Genomic DNA, 17,161 nt, shown 5'->3' with positions numbered 1-17,161 from the left:
CTCTCTCCCTCCTCCCTGCCTTTTATCCTTCTTTTTCTTTTTTCCTTCTTTTTTCCTCCATTCTCTCCTTCCTCTGATTTCCTATTCTCTTTTCCTCCTTCTCCTCCCCATGTCTTTTGCCCATTACCCATTCTTTCCCCTGCCCCCCTCCTCCTTTTCCTTCCCTTCTCTCCTTCCTTTTTTCCTCCCTTCTGCCTTTTCTCTTTTTCTTTCTCTTCATCTCATCTTCCTTCCCTCCTTCTCTTTTCCCTTCATTTGCCCAGGGTATCCCTGTGTCTCAGATGACCTCCCTCCTCATCCCACCTGGAAGAATCCCTGGTATTCCTTCAGAGTCCAGGCATCACCTTCCCCTTGAAGACTTCTCTGCTCTTTTCCCTCAGGAGCTGCTAATGCAGAAACAAAGAACTGAACTTGTATTTATTATGACTCATATGTGTGTCCTCCCCTGATGGAAGGCAGAGGCTGCTTCATTTTAGATTTTGTGGCCTTAAAGCCTGGCGTAGGGCTTGGCACATTGTAGTGCCAATTAAGTGTTTGATGATCAATCAATTGATCCCTTCATTCTTTTTTTCTGTTCTTCCTTCCTCCATTCTTCCCATTCTCCACTTCCTTTCTGCCTCATCAGTGAGTCCTGCAGTATATACATTTTTCCAGGGTGACACAGATTCATCTGGAAGTGTTTAGACTGTCCCCTGAGCTCCTTAGCAAACCCCTTCTTTGTTTCCTTGTTTGGGGCTCTATTTTTAGGTCCAGTTTTCTAACACTGACAAAGTCTTGTAGAGTATCAGGAACAGCTTCCAAGCAGCTCATTCTGGGTTCTCATCTGGCCTGAGTTATTTGAACTAAATCATTCACTCCATCTACTAAGGGGAAAACATGTCATCTTTCCATGTTTGTCGCAGACCTCATTTAAGGCTCTATTTTCCCAAAGAAATCATCTGGAGGAGAGATCATGGCATGGCATTCCTCCTTCCACCCCATGCCCCATAGAGAATCTATATCAGGATGAAAAATGGGGTGGGGCAGCTGGGTGGCTCAGTGGATGGAGAGCCAGGCCTAGAGATGGGAGGTCCTGGGTTCAAATCTGGCCTCAGGTACTTCCTAGCTGGGTGATGCTGGGCAAGTCACTTAACCCCCAACTGCCTAGCCCTTATCATTCTTCTGCCTTAGAACCAATAAACAGTATTGATTTTAAGGTAAGTTTTTTTTAAAGAAAAATGAGAATTGTAAAGGGTTTTTTTGGATGTTAAATGTGTATCTTTGGAACTTTTTATTGAGAGAGATGATAATGCCAATAGGGAGCTAGGTCTCTGTCTCCATTGGAGAAAAAAGAGTTTCCAAGAACTTCTCACTTTCTGTTTTTTTTTAGTGTATTCAAGTTAATTAATATAGTTGTTTCTATACAGAGCAACCGAGTCACCCTGAAGATGGATGTTTCACACACAGAGCATTCTCATGTAATTGGCAAAGGTGGGAACAATATTAAAAAGGTGATGGAGGAAACAGGATGTCACATCCACTTTCCAGATTCCAATAGGAACAACCAAGCAGAAAAAAGCAACCAGGTGATTTCCTCCAACATTGTCTGGGACTTTCAGTGGGATGGCCACTGTCAGTGATGGCACACTGGTCCCTTTTGAGCTGAGGAAAGGCAAGAGATGGAGATATGTAAAACCTGGAGGGTCTGACATTGAGAGAGAGAGAGAGAGAGAGAGAGAGAGAGAAAGGGGGAGGGAGAGAGAGACAGAGAGAGAGAGACAGAGAAAGACAGAGAGAGACAGAGAGAGAGTGTGAGTGTGAGCATGTGTGTGTGCGTGTGCATGTGTGTGCGTGTGTGTGTGCGTGTGTGTGCGTGTGTGTGTGTGTGTGTGTGTGTATGTGTGGTTTAGTTACATGGAGAAAATCAAGGGCAGGAAGGCCATGACAGTGGATGGTCTTAGGAATGGCTGCTGAGGCTTTGGGGAGGGGACGATGAGAGTGTCTCGTGGCCGGGGAAGAAAGGATGAAAAGCTGGAGTTATACAGGCTAATCAAGGGATGTATATAGATAGAAATGTTCAGGAACTGAACTGGTCGGGTCAGATACTTGACAGAGGTGGTTCAGAGTCTTTCTTAATGGAATTCAAAAATTCTGGAGATGGATTTGTCATGGGGTCCCTTCTGCTGGCTTTGCTGAGTCCTCCAAGTGTGCCACTGAGGAATTGGAGTGAATTGCCTTGAAGGTCCTGAAGGCTCTGTTCTCAGGCGTGTGAAGATGAGAACCGTCTCTGATCCTCAGCTGGCCACAGAAGCCAAGCATCATCCTTGTTTTGGTGCCCTTTCTATAGAGGAAATGCTGGGACTTCCAAGCAGAGCCCAGGGCATTGTTACCTGTGCTCTGTTATAACTTAAAATGGTATTGTAGCAACTATTTCCTTTGTCATCCTCCCTGCCATCATCTTCAGAGAAATTCTAAAGTGCTTTAGGGTATCCCAAGTACTTCATATACAGCATAAACACCTTCTAGGCCTCCTATCATTGGAGCCTTCCAACAAGCCCATGAAGGAAGTTTTAGTACAGGTAGTATTATCTCTGTTGTGCAAATGAGGAGACGGGGGCTCAGAGAAACAACGGAACTTGGCCACATTGAATAGTAATGGGTGTCAGAGGCTGGGGTTTGGAGAGACAGGTGGGTTTGCTGGATGCACAGTTAGCCAGATCTGGGTTCAAATTCAGCTTTTGAAACTTAACCAGCCATGTGATCCTTGGTCTGAAGGTTATTTAAACCCTCTTTATAATATGGGAATGGTGATACTCCAGGGTGGTTTGGAGATTCCTAATAAAGCATTCTGCCAGTGCTGGCCATCACAGCTTTTCAAGCCTTCTCATATAGATTATCCCCTTTGATCCTTACAAGAATTGTGGGGGCCAATCTGAACACGGGGTAAGGTAAGAATGGATGATCTCAGGTGTGACTCGAGGGGGAAGGTATAGCTAGAAGGATGCTACTTTCTGTGAAATCAGAAATAGGTCCAGGGGAGTGTTCTCTGGAAGGGAGCATCTCGTCAGTGGTCCAACATGCTTGTGTCCTTAGAGAATCTCTGGACGGATCATCGCAGCCCACCGAGGTCTGGTTTAGACCAGACTTGCCTGTTGCGGCCACTGAGGGTTTGAACTCCAGCAGAGGTCGGAGTCATTTCCAGCACAAAATGCCACGCAGGGCTCTTACGGTCTCGGGATGGGTTGAAGGCTGGTTGTGGAGGTCCACAGGCCTCTTGTGAGGGATCTGTGGCACCGACAGGAGAGTTGGATTGCTGGCAGTCCATCAGTGGACTTTAATTTTGTTTAAAAGAAACATAACTGTCTGTTTTCTGATTTTCCCAGGTGTCTATTGCGGGACAGCCAGCTGGCGTCGAGTCTGCCCGAGTTAGAATTCGGGTAACTATTTATGTACTTAAAATAATAATAATGTAAGTCAGTGCCAGTATTACTAGAATTAGAAGAAGTTAGGGAAATATTATCATTTCTTTTTACATCAAAATCATTTGCTGTCATCTATGGTAAGTAGGGAAGAACGGAGAAAGCTAGAGCTGGTCTCTACCTTCCATTCACTTTCTAAATTGTTTTTTTTTTTTTTTTGGTATTTTTTGGTATTTTTTCAAATGTCTCCATAGATTTCTGTGTTAACTCAAACTATAACTAGGATGGGACAGCTAGGGCTTTGCCCTGAGGTTCTGACTTGGCAGGGGGCATAACCATATCTCCTTCTCTCTCACTTAGTTTCTCTGTCTTTCAGTTGAGAGGGGTTATATCTGCTTGGCATGTAGTTAGTAAATGCTTGTTGGCGATTGAAGAGATGACTTCTAAGAAATGGCCACTGTTCTTGCCACATTGGAGATACAGAGAAAAGCAAGGCTGCGATGCCTGCTGCCAAGTTGCCCACATGCTAATGGGGAGACAGTATGTCAATAATTATGTGTATAAAAGATCTAAACAGTATAAATGAAAGGTTGTCTCAGGGGATGGCATAGAGGGGCTGGTGACAGGGTCAGATTGGCACTGGAGGAGTCTAGAAGTTGCTCTTCCTTGGCTTGAGGCTCTCTGTTGGCCTGAACCAAACCAACTCCCTTGTCCCATTCCAGGACACCATCACTAGGGCCCTGTTGCAAAAGAAATCCTTCTCTGAAAGCCCTCCTTTCTCTTGCCACTGGCAGTTGGGTTAAACCATTTGGGACTCTCTCTCCTGGTGTATGGACTGACTCCTATGCCGCCATGATCTCACTCCTCCAGTCCCTGAAGGAATTCCTTTTTAGAGTTTTTTAATAAAATTATCTCCAGCAAAGATTGGGGATAATTTTATTATTAGAGGCTTTTAGCATCTGCCTCTGAGGGCACCATGGACCTTTGGTGTTGTATTCTCGTGAGGCTCTGCTGCAGGACCTAAGCTAATTCTGCAGCAAAAACAACAAGAGCTGCTTTAGGAATCCCCCCTTCCAGAAAGCACCTGTCAGCCGGACCCTTCCACCCCGTTGAATGCCATAATCTTCCTCTTGGCACTCTCCTCATCCCCTTGCAGGAGCTGCTTCCCTTGGTCCTGATGTTTGAACTGCCCATCGCTGGCATTCTGCAGCCCATTCCGGATCCCAATTCAGCCACTCTTCAGCATATTTCACAAACGTACAACATTTCAGTGTCGTTTAAGCAGCGTTCCCGAATGTATGGTGCTACCGTCATTGTTCGAGGGTCCCAAAACAACTCCAGTGCAGTGAAGGTGAGTCCCATCACGCACCGTTCTCACCCTGACGCCCCGGGGCTTTTCAGGTTTGGTGGGGGAGAAGACCCATTTATTTTTACTATCTTCTACCCAAAATGTATCATTTCTTCAGGATTTTAAAAACGTGATCCTGAACAGGGGTCCGTAGGCTTCCACAGACTTTCTGAGGGGTCCTTAGTAGAAAAAAGTGAAGAATCCTTAGTGTAGGGCATCCCTTCTGTCACATGTGAGCAGCAAGTGCCCGCTGGCACAGAGAGACTTCCCGACCATCAGGCTTTCTGTCTCTTCCACTGCTTTGGGGTTTGGAGAAGAGGCTCCATTTTCAGAAATGCCAAAAGCCCTGTAGCCTCCCACCTGGCCCTTTGGGTGGATGGGTCGTAAGGCCCTTGTCCCACCTGTGTTTCCCCCCAGGAAGGGACTGCCATGCTTTTGGAGCATCTTGCGGGGAGCCTGGCGTCTGCCATCCCTGTGAGTACCCAGCTAGACATCGCCACTCAGCACCATCTCTTCATGATGGGGCGAAACGGAAGCCACATCAAGCAGATCATGCAGAGGACCGGTGCTCAGATCCACTTTCCTGACCCCAATAACCCACAGAAGAAATCCACTGTCTACCTCCAGGGCACCATCGAGTCTGTTTGTCTCGCGAGACAATATCTCATGGTGAGTGCATGGGCAAACGGATGGCAGGGGCCCCGAACGAGCCTCGGGGGTGGGAGCGAGTTCAGCTTCCGGGGCGGCACGTTGTCCAGATGGAGCGAAGGAAGGAGCCCCGATGGCGCTGTGGTTTGGAGCCAGAGGGCCTGGTTTCAAATCCTGCCTCTGCCCCTTCCTGCCCCCGTCTTCACTGGAAAAAGAAAGTTCTGAAAAGAAGCATTTGGTGTCAGTGATAAAAGCAGAGGCCGCCGGTGGCATTAGCATTCCACGGGCCTTCTCGCAGGCTGTCCTGCTCTCACCTACATTTCCTGTGTGGACTTTCCAATGTGTTGGGCCAGAGCGAGCTCTAATCCCCAAACCGCAGGGCCAGATCCTGCCACTCAGGCTCCGATGACGATCGCCTTCCGTCTGGCCCTCTTTCCCGTTCCAAGTGCTCCTCTCGTCCTGACCTTTAGTGATATTTGATTGAATAAGCAGGAGACGCGACCTTTGCAGGTTCTGCTTTCCAGGGCTCAGGGCCTTGCTGGCGCCCACCCCAGGCAGCTGACTGCGAGTTTTCCAAGCCTCAGGGCTTGTGATCATGCAAGAGTTGGGCCTGTTCCTTTCTGGGTCACCAGGTTGGGTTCCTGGGCTCGGCCTCTCTCTGCGAGCCCCTTTGTGACTGGCCTCTTCATCCCCGCAGATTAACGTGATTATTATTCACCTGTTCTTGCCTCTCCTTTTGACTTCCCCACAAGTTACCCCTGAATTCATTAAACTTTTGAAAATGTTATTCCGGGCAATTATAAATGCACTGACTGTACCCGCTAGCCATGGAGATGAAGGGCGCCTGTGAGAGGCCAGGCTTAGCCGCTGCCCAGGCTGGTCACCACGTTTGTAATATTGGAAGAGCCACTTCGCCTTTGGAGCCTCCGTTCTGCATTTGTAAAATGAAGCGGGGCAGGGCTTGGCAGGCGGTGATACTTTCTTAATCCTTTCCTCATGCATTCGTTCATTCACTCACCATCAAAACCTCTTTCCAGCTCTGTCTTGTAGAGAGGCCAAAGGATGAGACTTTTAAGAGCTTCCCCTTCGGCAAAATAAACTGCCCAGCCCACGTCCAGGAGCCACTCACCGGGCTTTTCCTGAACGCGACGTGCGCTGGGCTCTGTGGGGTCACGTGGCTCTTCTGAAGAAGTTCTCCGTCTTTCCCTCTTACCTGCGTTTTGTGTCCAACCCCTCAGGGCTGTCTTCCGCTGGTATTGATGTTTGATATGAAGGAAGAGATCGACGTGGAACCTCAGTTCATCGCTCAGTTGATGGAACAGTTAGACGTCTTCATCAGCATCAAACCGAAGCCCAAGCAGCCGAGCAAGGTGGGTGCCGGACAGTTCCCGAGAGAGCCCAGCTCCGCGGTGCCCAGGCCCTCCTTCTCCTGCCAGCCTCTTGGCTACTCATGCGTACATCTCACCTCGAGTGGAACCTGGCGCTTACCTTTCATTGCCTTTGGTCATTCATCCGCTCTTGATACGAGGGCTGGTTATTGGGAAGTTATTTCTCGGATTCTCTAAAGTCTTTCCACTCTTCTCAATTGGGATTTTAAAACCTTTCATTTAAAATGGGAATCTCAGCAATGAAGTCATTTGGGAGTTAAACCTACTGCGCTAAATCCTCTGGTTTCAGGGTGTTTTATGTAGCAAAAGGGTGGAAAGGAAACTGGGATGAGCAGATTACCCCCAGGGTTAATTTTAATTCGGCAAATGGTCTCTTAACTGAACCACTGATTGGGTTTTGTTTGGGTGGCCCTATTTTAAGGGTGATGTTGGCAAATTGGAGGATCTCCAGAGGAAGGTGACCAGGATGATGAAGGGGCTAAAGATTGTGCCATTTTAGAACCAGTTGAAGCACTACAGAGAGAGAGAATATGGGGACTGGGACAGGGCCATGGAAAAGGAATTAGACGTTGGACATCTTTCTGCCAAGGCTGTTTGTCCATTTGTCAAGAATCCTTGGTCGGGTAAAGAGAGGGCCGCGGAGATCCCTTTTACCTCTGAAGTTTTGCAAGGTCTGGCTTAGTAAAACGATCCTATTCCTGGCTCTCACCTGTCTGAACCTTTTCTCTAAGAAGCCAAAGGAATCCCACTGATTCTGTGTGGTGTAAGCGACAAAGTCCTCCTTTTACAGAGGACAGACATGCAGCTGAGAGCTCCTAAGAGACCTTGCCCGAAGGCCGTGAGCATCGGAGGTGGCATTTGGACCCTCTTTACACTGTTCCACACTGCATTGGTGGGAATTATGCCCAAGAAACCTTGCAGAGGGAGTCCTTTAGGATCCCTTTTAAAGAGCCCTTTTAAGAAGGACAAGAGCCACTGTTGGGTCAAGTTTTAAGAATGAGCAGTCAGTAGGCTTCCCTCTTCATGCCCCAAAGCTTCATGACAACACTCATGGTTTTTACAATTTACAGAGTCCTCCCTCCCTGTCACCACCCTGGGAGGTGGGAATTCCATGATCATTATTCTCATTTCCCTGATGAGGAAATTGAGGCTTTAATAGGGTAAGGGCTCTAGCTAATTAGTGCCCAACGGGTAATTTGAATCTGGGTGTAAGGACTCACGCCTTCTCTCTTTCCAACCAATTCGGCAATGTTTGAAGGAAGAGGTGCTGGAGGACCAGGAGGAGAGCCCTTGATTGGAAAAGTGAGCAGAGGCAGGAAAAAGTGACCCAGAGAATGGGCCGGCCAGCTCAGGCCACTGCTCCCACCAGACTTAACTGTGTCTGTTGAGTTGTGTCATGATTCTGGCTACCCTCTTATCACTTTGCCACCCCAAGTTTGAAAGCATTGCTAGATGTTTTGTACGTGGGGAATGAATATTTTTTAAAGGAAATCAATAGGAAAATGGGATTCCCTGTATAGAAAAGTGCTTTGTAGTTAGCATAGCTGGTAGACAGCTATTCTGCAAAGTGAAAGAGAACTATGGTACATAGTACAGTGGGGTGAAGGGAAAATAGAATCACAGTCTCTGCTCTGTTCTTTTCTGTCTGTGTGATCTTGGGTGAGTCACTTCACTTCATTAAACATTTATTAAGCACCTTCTGTGTGCCATGTACTATGCCAGCACAGTATCTTCAATAGGAGAAACATCACCTCTGTAGACTCAGTTTCCTCATCTGTAAAATGGTGAAATAGGACTAGATGATCCCCAAGGTTCCTTCTCATTCTGGGAGTCTTGATCCCAGGTTCTTTATCTCAATGGGCCCCAGTTTTCTCCTCTGTAAAATGAGGCAGTTGCCCTCAATGCCCTTTGAGGTCCTTTGTAACTCCACCTGCTGATTCAAGAAGATCTCATGGATCCACAGTCCAGAGTCAGAGGTGGCTCGTTATGGGGCCAGTTACACGGGAGGGGCCCCATCAGCCTTCTAGTCCAACACCTTCCATTTAGAGAGGAGACCTCTGAGGCACACAGAGAAGCACCTTCTCCAAGGTCACCTAGGTAGGAAGTGGCAGAGCAGGGATTGGAACCCAGATCCTCCGACCCCGAGGAAGGCCCGTGCCCTTTTCCCTGTACCCCTCTGCTCTGACAGATGAGGAGGCTGGAGCCTCGAGAGGTCATCAGATCATGAATTCAGACTCGGGAGGCCCTGCTGGTCACAGGGGGCAGTGCTGGGGCCCTCATGGAAGCCCCCCCACTCCTAGTCATCTTGCCTTTCTACTGTCCCAAGCCTCCCTCTTAGCTGTGCCCGGTTTGCTTGGTTCCATGAACAATGGAGAGAGGAGAAGCTTTGGGTTCGAGGGCTCGGGCTTTTGTTGGTAGCTGAGTCGGGGGTGTTTCAGGTAAAGCTGCTGTTGCCCTGAGTGGAATCCGGAATGAACACATTCATCCTTGTGTCCCCCCTCCCCAATTCCTTGCATTCTACTTGCATCTCACATTTTTTCCCCCATTATGTGTTTTCATAGTCTGTGATTGTGAAAAGCGTTGAGAGAAATGCCTTAAATATGTATGAAGCCAGGAAATGTCTCCTCGGACTTGAAAGTAGCGGCGTTACCATAACAACCAGCCCGTCTCCAGTCTCGTGCCCGGCCGGCCTGTCATGTCCGGGCTTGGATATCTTAGCTTCTGCAGGCCTGGGACTCACTGGACTAGGTATAAACCCATCCTCCTGCGGCTGCTCCTCACCCTCCTCCCACGGGAGACGGGCTCCTGGGCTCTCGCTTCCCCTCCACGTCCACCTCCGGGCTCCGGGCTCGGCATCCCAGCCTCGAGCTGAGACCTTTGTTCCCCTTTGAAGCCAAGAATGATAGACGGGAGGGGAACCCGCACTCAGCTCTCATGGCGTGTTGGCTTTGGATCCTGCAACGTTTTCATCAGTCTAGAGACTGACACAAGAGGGGTTCTGGAAGGCTGCTCCCAGCGACACGGGGGACGCGCAGGCGGGCCCACTTTCTTCTTTTGTCCTTCTCCATTTTGTCTAATCCTTACCGAGCTGGAGGGCCCTTCCTGAAACATGAATCTGATCATGTCATTGCTCTGCTCAGAAATGCCATCGACTCTTTATTGTTCTTAGGAGAGAATCCAGTGTCCTCAGCCTGCCACGCAGCCCCCTGCAACGTCTCCCACGTGCTTCTCTAGGCTTCCTCCATCCCCCTTGCCTTTGTGAACTTGCCACTCGCATTAAACTGACCAATTCTCTATCCTCCACACACAACATTCCTTCCCACTGCCGTGCCTTTGTATGGCTTCTGCCCCAGTCCCTGAATATCCTCCCTCCTCACTCTCTCTCTCTCTCTCTCTCTCTCTCTCTCTCTCTCTCTCTCTCTCTCTATCTCTATCTCCCCCTCTCCCTCTCTCTGTCTTTCTCTCAGTGCCACACACACTCATTCTCTCTATAATTCTCTCTTTCATTTTCCCTCTCTCTGTCTCTCTTATCCTTTCTCCTTTTCTCTGTGTCTTTTTCTCCGTACCTTCCTTCCAAGATGGTTCAGATGCCTCCTCCTCCAGGACTCCTGACTGATCTCCCCTCTTTCCCCTCTGGAAATTCTTGTGCCTGTGCTTTCTGTTGCCTTGTCTGTGCATAGGTTGTGTGTTGTGCCCCCTCCCTTACCCCCATTTCAATAGAATCTTCTTGAGGGTAGGGGCTACTTCAGTTTAATCTTTGTATTAGACTGTCTGGTAGGTGTACAGTTAATTTAATCAATGTCTGTTGGATCCAGTCAGCAAGAACAAAGCCGCGTTTAGTTTAGAGCCCGTTATTGGGTTTGAGAGGTAGAGCCTAGCGCCTTCCCTCAGCCACTTATAGCCCAGGAGCAAAAGCAAAGGCACTAAGAGAGCTGAAATACATCCCACTGCACGATAATTGGGTTAGAGAGTTACAAACCAAAGGACTCAGGAGAGTCTGAGAAGGAGGCGCATTCCCAACATGATAGAACCAGGGGGAACTTCCTGGAAGAGGTGGCATTTGAATAGGGTTATAAAGACTACTGTCAGAGACAGAGACAGAGACAGAGACTGAGAGGAGAGAGAGAGAGACAGACAGACAGACAGACACAGAGACAGAGACAGAGACAGACAGACAGAAAGAGAGATAGATAGACAGACAGACAGACCAACCCAGAGACAGAAACTGAGAGATTTCAGCAAGCAGAGGCAATGGCGGAAAACCTTGTAGAGCCAAGGAATAGTGAGTCAAGCCATAGATGCTGGGGAGACTGGGGTGTATTTCCAGGATAGAAACTTCGTTCTTCTTGACTACAAAAGAGGATGGTTAGAAGGAACAGGCTTCTTAGATCCCAGAGTTAGAACTAGAAGTGCCCTTGGAGGTCATCTGGGTCACCCTCTTCATTTTCAGATATAAAAGCAGAAACTTGCCCAGGGTCATTCCTATAGTAAGAGGTAGAGCCAATATTTGAATTCAGTCCTCTGTCCCAAAGTCCAGTACTTATTCCATGGTGCTATAATTTAAGGCTGGACAGATAGGTTGGTTGGTGGAGAGCCTTGAATGCCAGGCAGAGAGGAGTTTGCCCTTTATTCAGGGCGTGTGGGGAGCTCTCGAAGGAGTGTGGGTGGTGGAGGGCAATCCATACCAGGCATCCCCTCAGCATAGACCTGGAGTGGAGAGCAGAGGGAGGCCCATCCTGAGCCTTTCAGCTTATTAAGCCTTCAGGGAGAGGGACGAGTGACTCTGGGCATTTCTGCTGTTACCTCATTGATGACATTTGACCAGCTTGCAGCCGAGCTCCATGTCATACTCATACACACATCCTTAACTGTTTTAACTGAATTTAAGACTGACAACAAATCCCTCTGCCCTTTGAAGAATTACAGTATATGTGTCCAAATCTAAAAGAAGACTTTTGGTCATTTTTCGTTGTTGTTGAGGGAGAGGAGGCAGTGCATTGAGGTGGATCTCAGAATACTCTAGTTGTTGGTTATGTCCCATTTACCAAAACCAGCCTGCTGGGAATGGACCGCCCTATCTGCAAATGGACCATAAATCCCCTTCCTTTGCTGAGGTTGGTGGGGAGGGGGCAAAATATGAAGGATGTTAAAAAAATTATCTGCTGTGTCCACTCAGACCAAGAAGTCTGATGAGAATGCATATGTCAGACCATTGCAATCTGATGTAATCCCAGCTTCCTTACCCCTGTATTCCCATAAAAATGAGGCTTTGTCAGTCCCAAGACTTGGATGAATTCTATAAGAAAAGGCAGCAGATTTGGGGATCTCTTTAACCTACCTCTGAGAAGGAAGAGCAAGTTGTCTTATAACAGGGGGTGGAACTTGCAAAAGACAAATTGAGGTTTGATTTAGATTAATAAAAGCTTTTCAAGAACGAGGACTGTCTGTCGGAGGAAAAGGCTGCCTGGGGAGACAGGAGATCCTTTCCTCCTCAGTGTCTCCTGTTCTTAGGTCTGATAGAGAAACATTCTTTTCCAGGTGTAGGGTGGCCTATGTAGCCTCTGAAGCCCTTTTCAGTCTGGAGACTTTGAGATTCTGTCACGGGACAGTCTCTTTTTTCAGTCCAATTTTTCATTTATTTGTTAAATACTTATGTGCACACAGTAGTTGAGGGGACAGAAAGTCAAAAACAAAATACTTCCTACCCCCAAGGGATGTACATTCTCCTGAGAGAGGGTTTATAGATGAAATGACTGTGACTGTAGCCAAGCCTGACTCACACAAGGACTGTAGCATACCCCAGTCAGACATTACTTCATTTCCATCACTTGGTGACCAGACTCTCTGCATCTGGCTAGGTCAGTCCTCAGACAGCAGTTCATTCCTGGGCATGTACTTTGTTAGCAAAGACTTTGAAGAATGGGGGCACCTCCGTAACTCCCAATCACATATCAGGGAACAACTCTGAGGAGGAATTTCCCAAATATAGTATCCCAGAATTCTTAGCCCTGCTTTAAGTTTTGGTAACATAAAGCTGAGTTCAGACTTTGGAGATACACTGTCTATTTTAAAGAAGGGCTCCTCATCATGATTTACATTCAAAGTAGCAATACAAGGGCCATCTTGACAATAGAATTCCAAACCATTATACTGTCTGACTTCACACATTTGATCCTCACAGGTCTGCTTGGTCCAACTGCCTTATCTGTAAACACCTCAACAACTCCAAATTCCCTCCTGAATGCGCTAAACAACTCTGTCAGTCCTCTGCAGAGTCCAAGTTCTGGCACGCCCAGCCCCACTCTCTGGGCTCCCCCACTGGCCAACACGTCAAGTGCCACAGGTCAGTGTGTTGTGAATGTCCAGGAAGGCAGCAGGACCTGACGGGTGGTGTGGGGGGTTTTTGTCTAGTAGACTATAAGCTCCTTGTGGGCAGGCCTGCTTTCCATTTTTGAATGTTTGCTCAGCATCGCATGCACCCTTTTTGATAAATGTTTGTTGGCTTGGTTGGTCTACAGCAATAAAAATGGAATCTTTATATCATCATTAAAACAAGTTAGCAGTCAGGCAAGGAATGTATTTGGTCATCCATGAAGTCTGCTTAATAGAGCTCTGGAGGACTATAGATTTAGAGATGGAAGGAACCTTGGCCCAACCTCATCATTCAGTCAGTGAATAAACCTTTATGAAGCACCTACTGTATTATCAGATGAGATAATATTGTGAAGCTAGAGTTTTGGGAACATTGTAGGTACAATATAAATGTTGTTATCGCTACTATGTGCCTGGTACTGTGTAAGTGCCATAGATACAAAGAGATAAAAGACATTTACACACAAAGAATCTGGGGCTAGGAATAGTGAAGGCACTTGTCCAAGGTCCCCCAGACTCTCTGTAGCCAAGCCGGGCTTCAAACCCATTTCTGACTTCAGACACGTTGTGTTCTCCAAATTCCAGTTATGTTTCCTGCCAACTCGAAAGCTCCCCAGTCTTCCCGAGCTCTTCATGACTGAGTCGAGAAGACATTTTTGAACTCCTTGCTAAAGCCTTGGGGATAACCTTGTAAAGCAGTTGCTCCTCTGCCTTTGAAGTGGGGGGAATGAAGCTTTCCTTCCTTTGGGGTCCTTGTGATGAGGTGTCCTCTCTCATCTCCTTTTCGTTGCTGTAGGCTTTCCGCCTCTGCCACATCTCATGATCCCCTCCGCCGCCCAAGCCACGTTGACCAGCATTTTGTTGTCTGGAGTACCTAACTACAGCCAGACAACACCATCTCCCCCTCCCGGCTTGACCCCTGTTGAGGTCCACGTCAATGGGATGCAGTCCGAAGGCCCCCAAGGCTCCCCGTCTCTAAATGGACACATGCAGGTGAGCTCAGCGAGCAGGGGCATGTGCTACGGACAGAGCTCTGGCTCTGCCCTTTTTCTGAACCTTCCCAGTAAAGACTGTGACATTTGTGAGCAGTCGGTGAAATTCAAGCTCTGACCTTTTCCTGTGACCATTTCAGTCTTCAAAGTTAAAATATGGTGCAATATCGACCTCATCCCTTGGAGAAAAAGTGCTGCCTGGAAATCACGTTGACCCGTCACGACAGACAAGTGCCTCGGAGCAAGTACCTTCCAAGTCCAGTGCCCCGGAAGGTAGGCACCCACCCCAACATGTTTCCTGCACCCAGGAGGGTGTGCCCGGGTGCTGCTCCCACAACACTTGGGGGACCAGTTGTGGCTTTGTTCTGTTTCTGGCATGTGCAAAGAACATACCAGAAGGAAGCAGTAATCCAATCAAGTCATTAATATAGTAGAATTTATTATGGCACTACAGTGTAGTAGGATTATAATAGTTGGATTCATATTCCTGCTTTACCACTCACTACCTGGATGACCTTGGGCAGATACCTCAACCTCTCCCTGTGCCTCAGTTTCCTTTTTAATTATTATTATAATATTAGTATAATTATAATTCTCATCATTAATTATTATCATGAATTCCTTGATATTAGGGAGTCAGCTTGAGCTCTCTAAAGTCCTTCAAACTCTAACACTTTGGTACTGCCTAATAATAGATAACATGTCAAATAAAGAGAATTTTATCAGATTCTCCGAGCTTCTATGGCGAGTGTGTGTGCACACAACTGCCTCAGCAGATGGCTATCTGTGGTGGTGTGTGCCCACACCTGTACATGAACCTGTACCTGCCAAGCTACACATACACATACGTGTTTATGAATGATTTTTTACACCTGAATTAATGTCATAGGAATGGTAGCCTTTCCTAGTCCAGATGGATACTTCCAGCTTTCCCACAGTCAGTTGGAGGGCTCTCTGTCTTCTCTCTTTTGTTGATACCTTGGTGTGTCTAGTTGCTCCCAGATGGGCTGTGTGCAACTTGAGATTAAAGGCTGTTTCTTTTTTGTCCTTGTAGTTCCAGTTTAGTACTAACCCTGGCACATAGCGAGTGGTTTACAAGTGTCTATTGGTAGCAGCCAGGTGAGAGCCAGACCTAGAGATGGGAGGGCCTGGGTTCAGATCTGGGCTCAGACACTTCTGAGCTAGGTGACGCCGGGCAAGTCACTTAACCCCATTGTCTGGTCCTTACCAGTCTTCTGCCTCAGAACAAATACTTAGTATTGATTCTAAGATGGAAGGGAAGGGTTTAAGAAAATAAGAACTTGTTTGTCGATGGGTTAAAGAAGCCTGTTCAGTCTTTTATAAACAGAATGTTGTTACAAGTCTCTTTGGCTGATTATGTCCATTTGGTGCTAGACACTAGTCTGGGGTAGCTGGTTTCATGCCTGTACCAAGATGGTGGCAGCTTTGATTTTCATTTGGTCTTCCTCTGATTGACAGGTGGCAATGATGCTTTTGTGGAAGTGGGCATGCCTCGAAGTCCTTCCCATTCAGCCAGTGCCACCGAGCTGAAGCAGATGATGTCTTCCTCCAAGGTGGCCTGCTCCAAGAGGCAGACTGTTGAATTACTGCAAGGCACCAAGAACTCTCATTTACAGTAGGTATTGGCACCCGACCAGCTTCTTAGGGATGATTGTGTTTTCTCCTTTTCTATGACACCTTCAGGCTTAGGAAAGACTTTCCTCCAAACAACCATCTAAGTAGGAGAGCCAGCCACATTTTACACAGGGGGAAACTGAGCCTCAGAGAAGTAGAGAGTAACTGACTTTGAATCTCAGCTGTACAACAGATTATCTGTGTAACTCCAGGCCAGGGACTCCCTTCTTTGGGCTTGGTTTCCTGTTCTGTAATTGGGGACATTTTAAGATCCCCTCTTCCCTTTATGACCTTCAGCAAGCCACTCTCATTTGCTGGGCCTCCGATTCCTCTTCAGGAACATGAGGGGAGTTGGACTCAGTGACTCCTAAAGCCCCTTCCAGCTTTAAATCTTTGAATCTGCCGGTTCTAAGACCTAAAGGCGCCATGTTTTCGTCCAGCTCAGTGATCTAGAAATCAAGGTCTTCTGCCTCCAATTCCAGCCATTATAACTCAATGAGTTACTGCTGCACTGGGGGCCTCTGGGGAACACTGGCAGTACCCAGGAAGTTCCTGAGAGTTGGCATTGCTGATTTGGGCCAATCTTATGATACTTATTATCCACTGTCATCCTTCTGATGATTCACTGTAAAGGCCTCAATTGAAAACACTTTAGCTCCAGATGGAAAAAGGGAAAGACCTGGCTTCAAATCCCAGCTCTACATTCTTTAATGAGCCATTCTCTGCCTTTGTAGAGAATTCTCCTGTGGTGCAACTCAGATTTAGAAAACTTGTTGTTCCCTTTCTAGACTTTGCTATTGACTTATCAGTCTTTGGTTTCATATTCTTTCTCCCTCTTATCTCTCTCCCTCTCTCTCTCTCTCTTTCTCTCTTCCTCCCTCTCTCCCTCTCCCTCCCTCTCTCTCTTCCTCCTCTCTCCTCGCTCCTTCTTTCCCCCACTTGTGCGCTCTCTCTCTCTGTCTCTCTGTTTCTGTCTCTGTCTCTCTCTCTCTCTCTCTCTCTCTCTCTGTCTCTGTCTCTGTCTCTCTCTCTCTCTGTCTCTTTCTCTCTCTCTCTCTCTCTCTTTCTCTCCCCCTCCCTTTCCTTCTCCCTGTCCCTCTCCCTCTCCCTTTCCCCTCTCCCTCTCTTTCTCTCCCTCGCCCTCTCTCTCCTCTTTCCTCCCTTTTCCCTTTCCCATATACCCTGCTGTCTCTCAGCTTAGCTAAGCCTGCTTTACTCAGTCAATAAGCATCTATTAAGCACCTACCCTATTCTAGGCGCTGTGCCAAGCATTGGAGATACACAATAAATAAAACCCAAGATAGTCACTGCCTCCAAGGGGCTTACATAAGACACAAGAGAGCAAGGGCGAGTGTGTGGAATGATGGGGGGTGGTGTGTG

The 17,161-nt window shown here is 47.6% G+C and overlaps 1 protein-coding gene across 1 annotated transcript in view; it reads left to right on the top strand.

The window, feature by feature from the left end:
• The window catches only part of BICC1 (BicC family RNA binding protein 1), a 228,461-nt gene that overhangs the window by 186,968 nt on the left and 24,332 nt on the right, over positions 1-17,161 (top strand). The window contains exons 5-14 of the mRNA XM_044659220.1: positions 1,407-1,565; positions 3,363-3,416; positions 4,555-4,749; positions 5,164-5,415; positions 6,633-6,764; positions 9,344-9,530; positions 12,964-13,125; positions 13,951-14,147; positions 14,287-14,419; positions 15,626-15,782. Of these exons, the coding sequence (XP_044515155.1) occupies positions 1,407-1,565; positions 3,363-3,416; positions 4,555-4,749; positions 5,164-5,415; positions 6,633-6,764; positions 9,344-9,530; positions 12,964-13,125; positions 13,951-14,147; positions 14,287-14,419; positions 15,626-15,782 (1,628 nt within the window). The remainder of the gene's footprint in view (positions 1-1,406; positions 1,566-3,362; positions 3,417-4,554; positions 4,750-5,163; positions 5,416-6,632; positions 6,765-9,343; positions 9,531-12,963; positions 13,126-13,950; positions 14,148-14,286; positions 14,420-15,625; positions 15,783-17,161) is intronic.

Source organism: Gracilinanus agilis, chromosome 2 (genome assembly GCF_016433145.1).
Source record: "Gracilinanus agilis isolate LMUSP501 chromosome 2, AgileGrace, whole genome shotgun sequence".
Classification (NCBI taxonomy): domain Eukaryota; kingdom Metazoa; phylum Chordata; class Mammalia; order Didelphimorphia; family Didelphidae; genus Gracilinanus; species Gracilinanus agilis.
The sequence above is the reverse complement of the archived record's forward strand: the minus strand, read 5'-3'. Positions and strand labels throughout refer to the sequence as shown.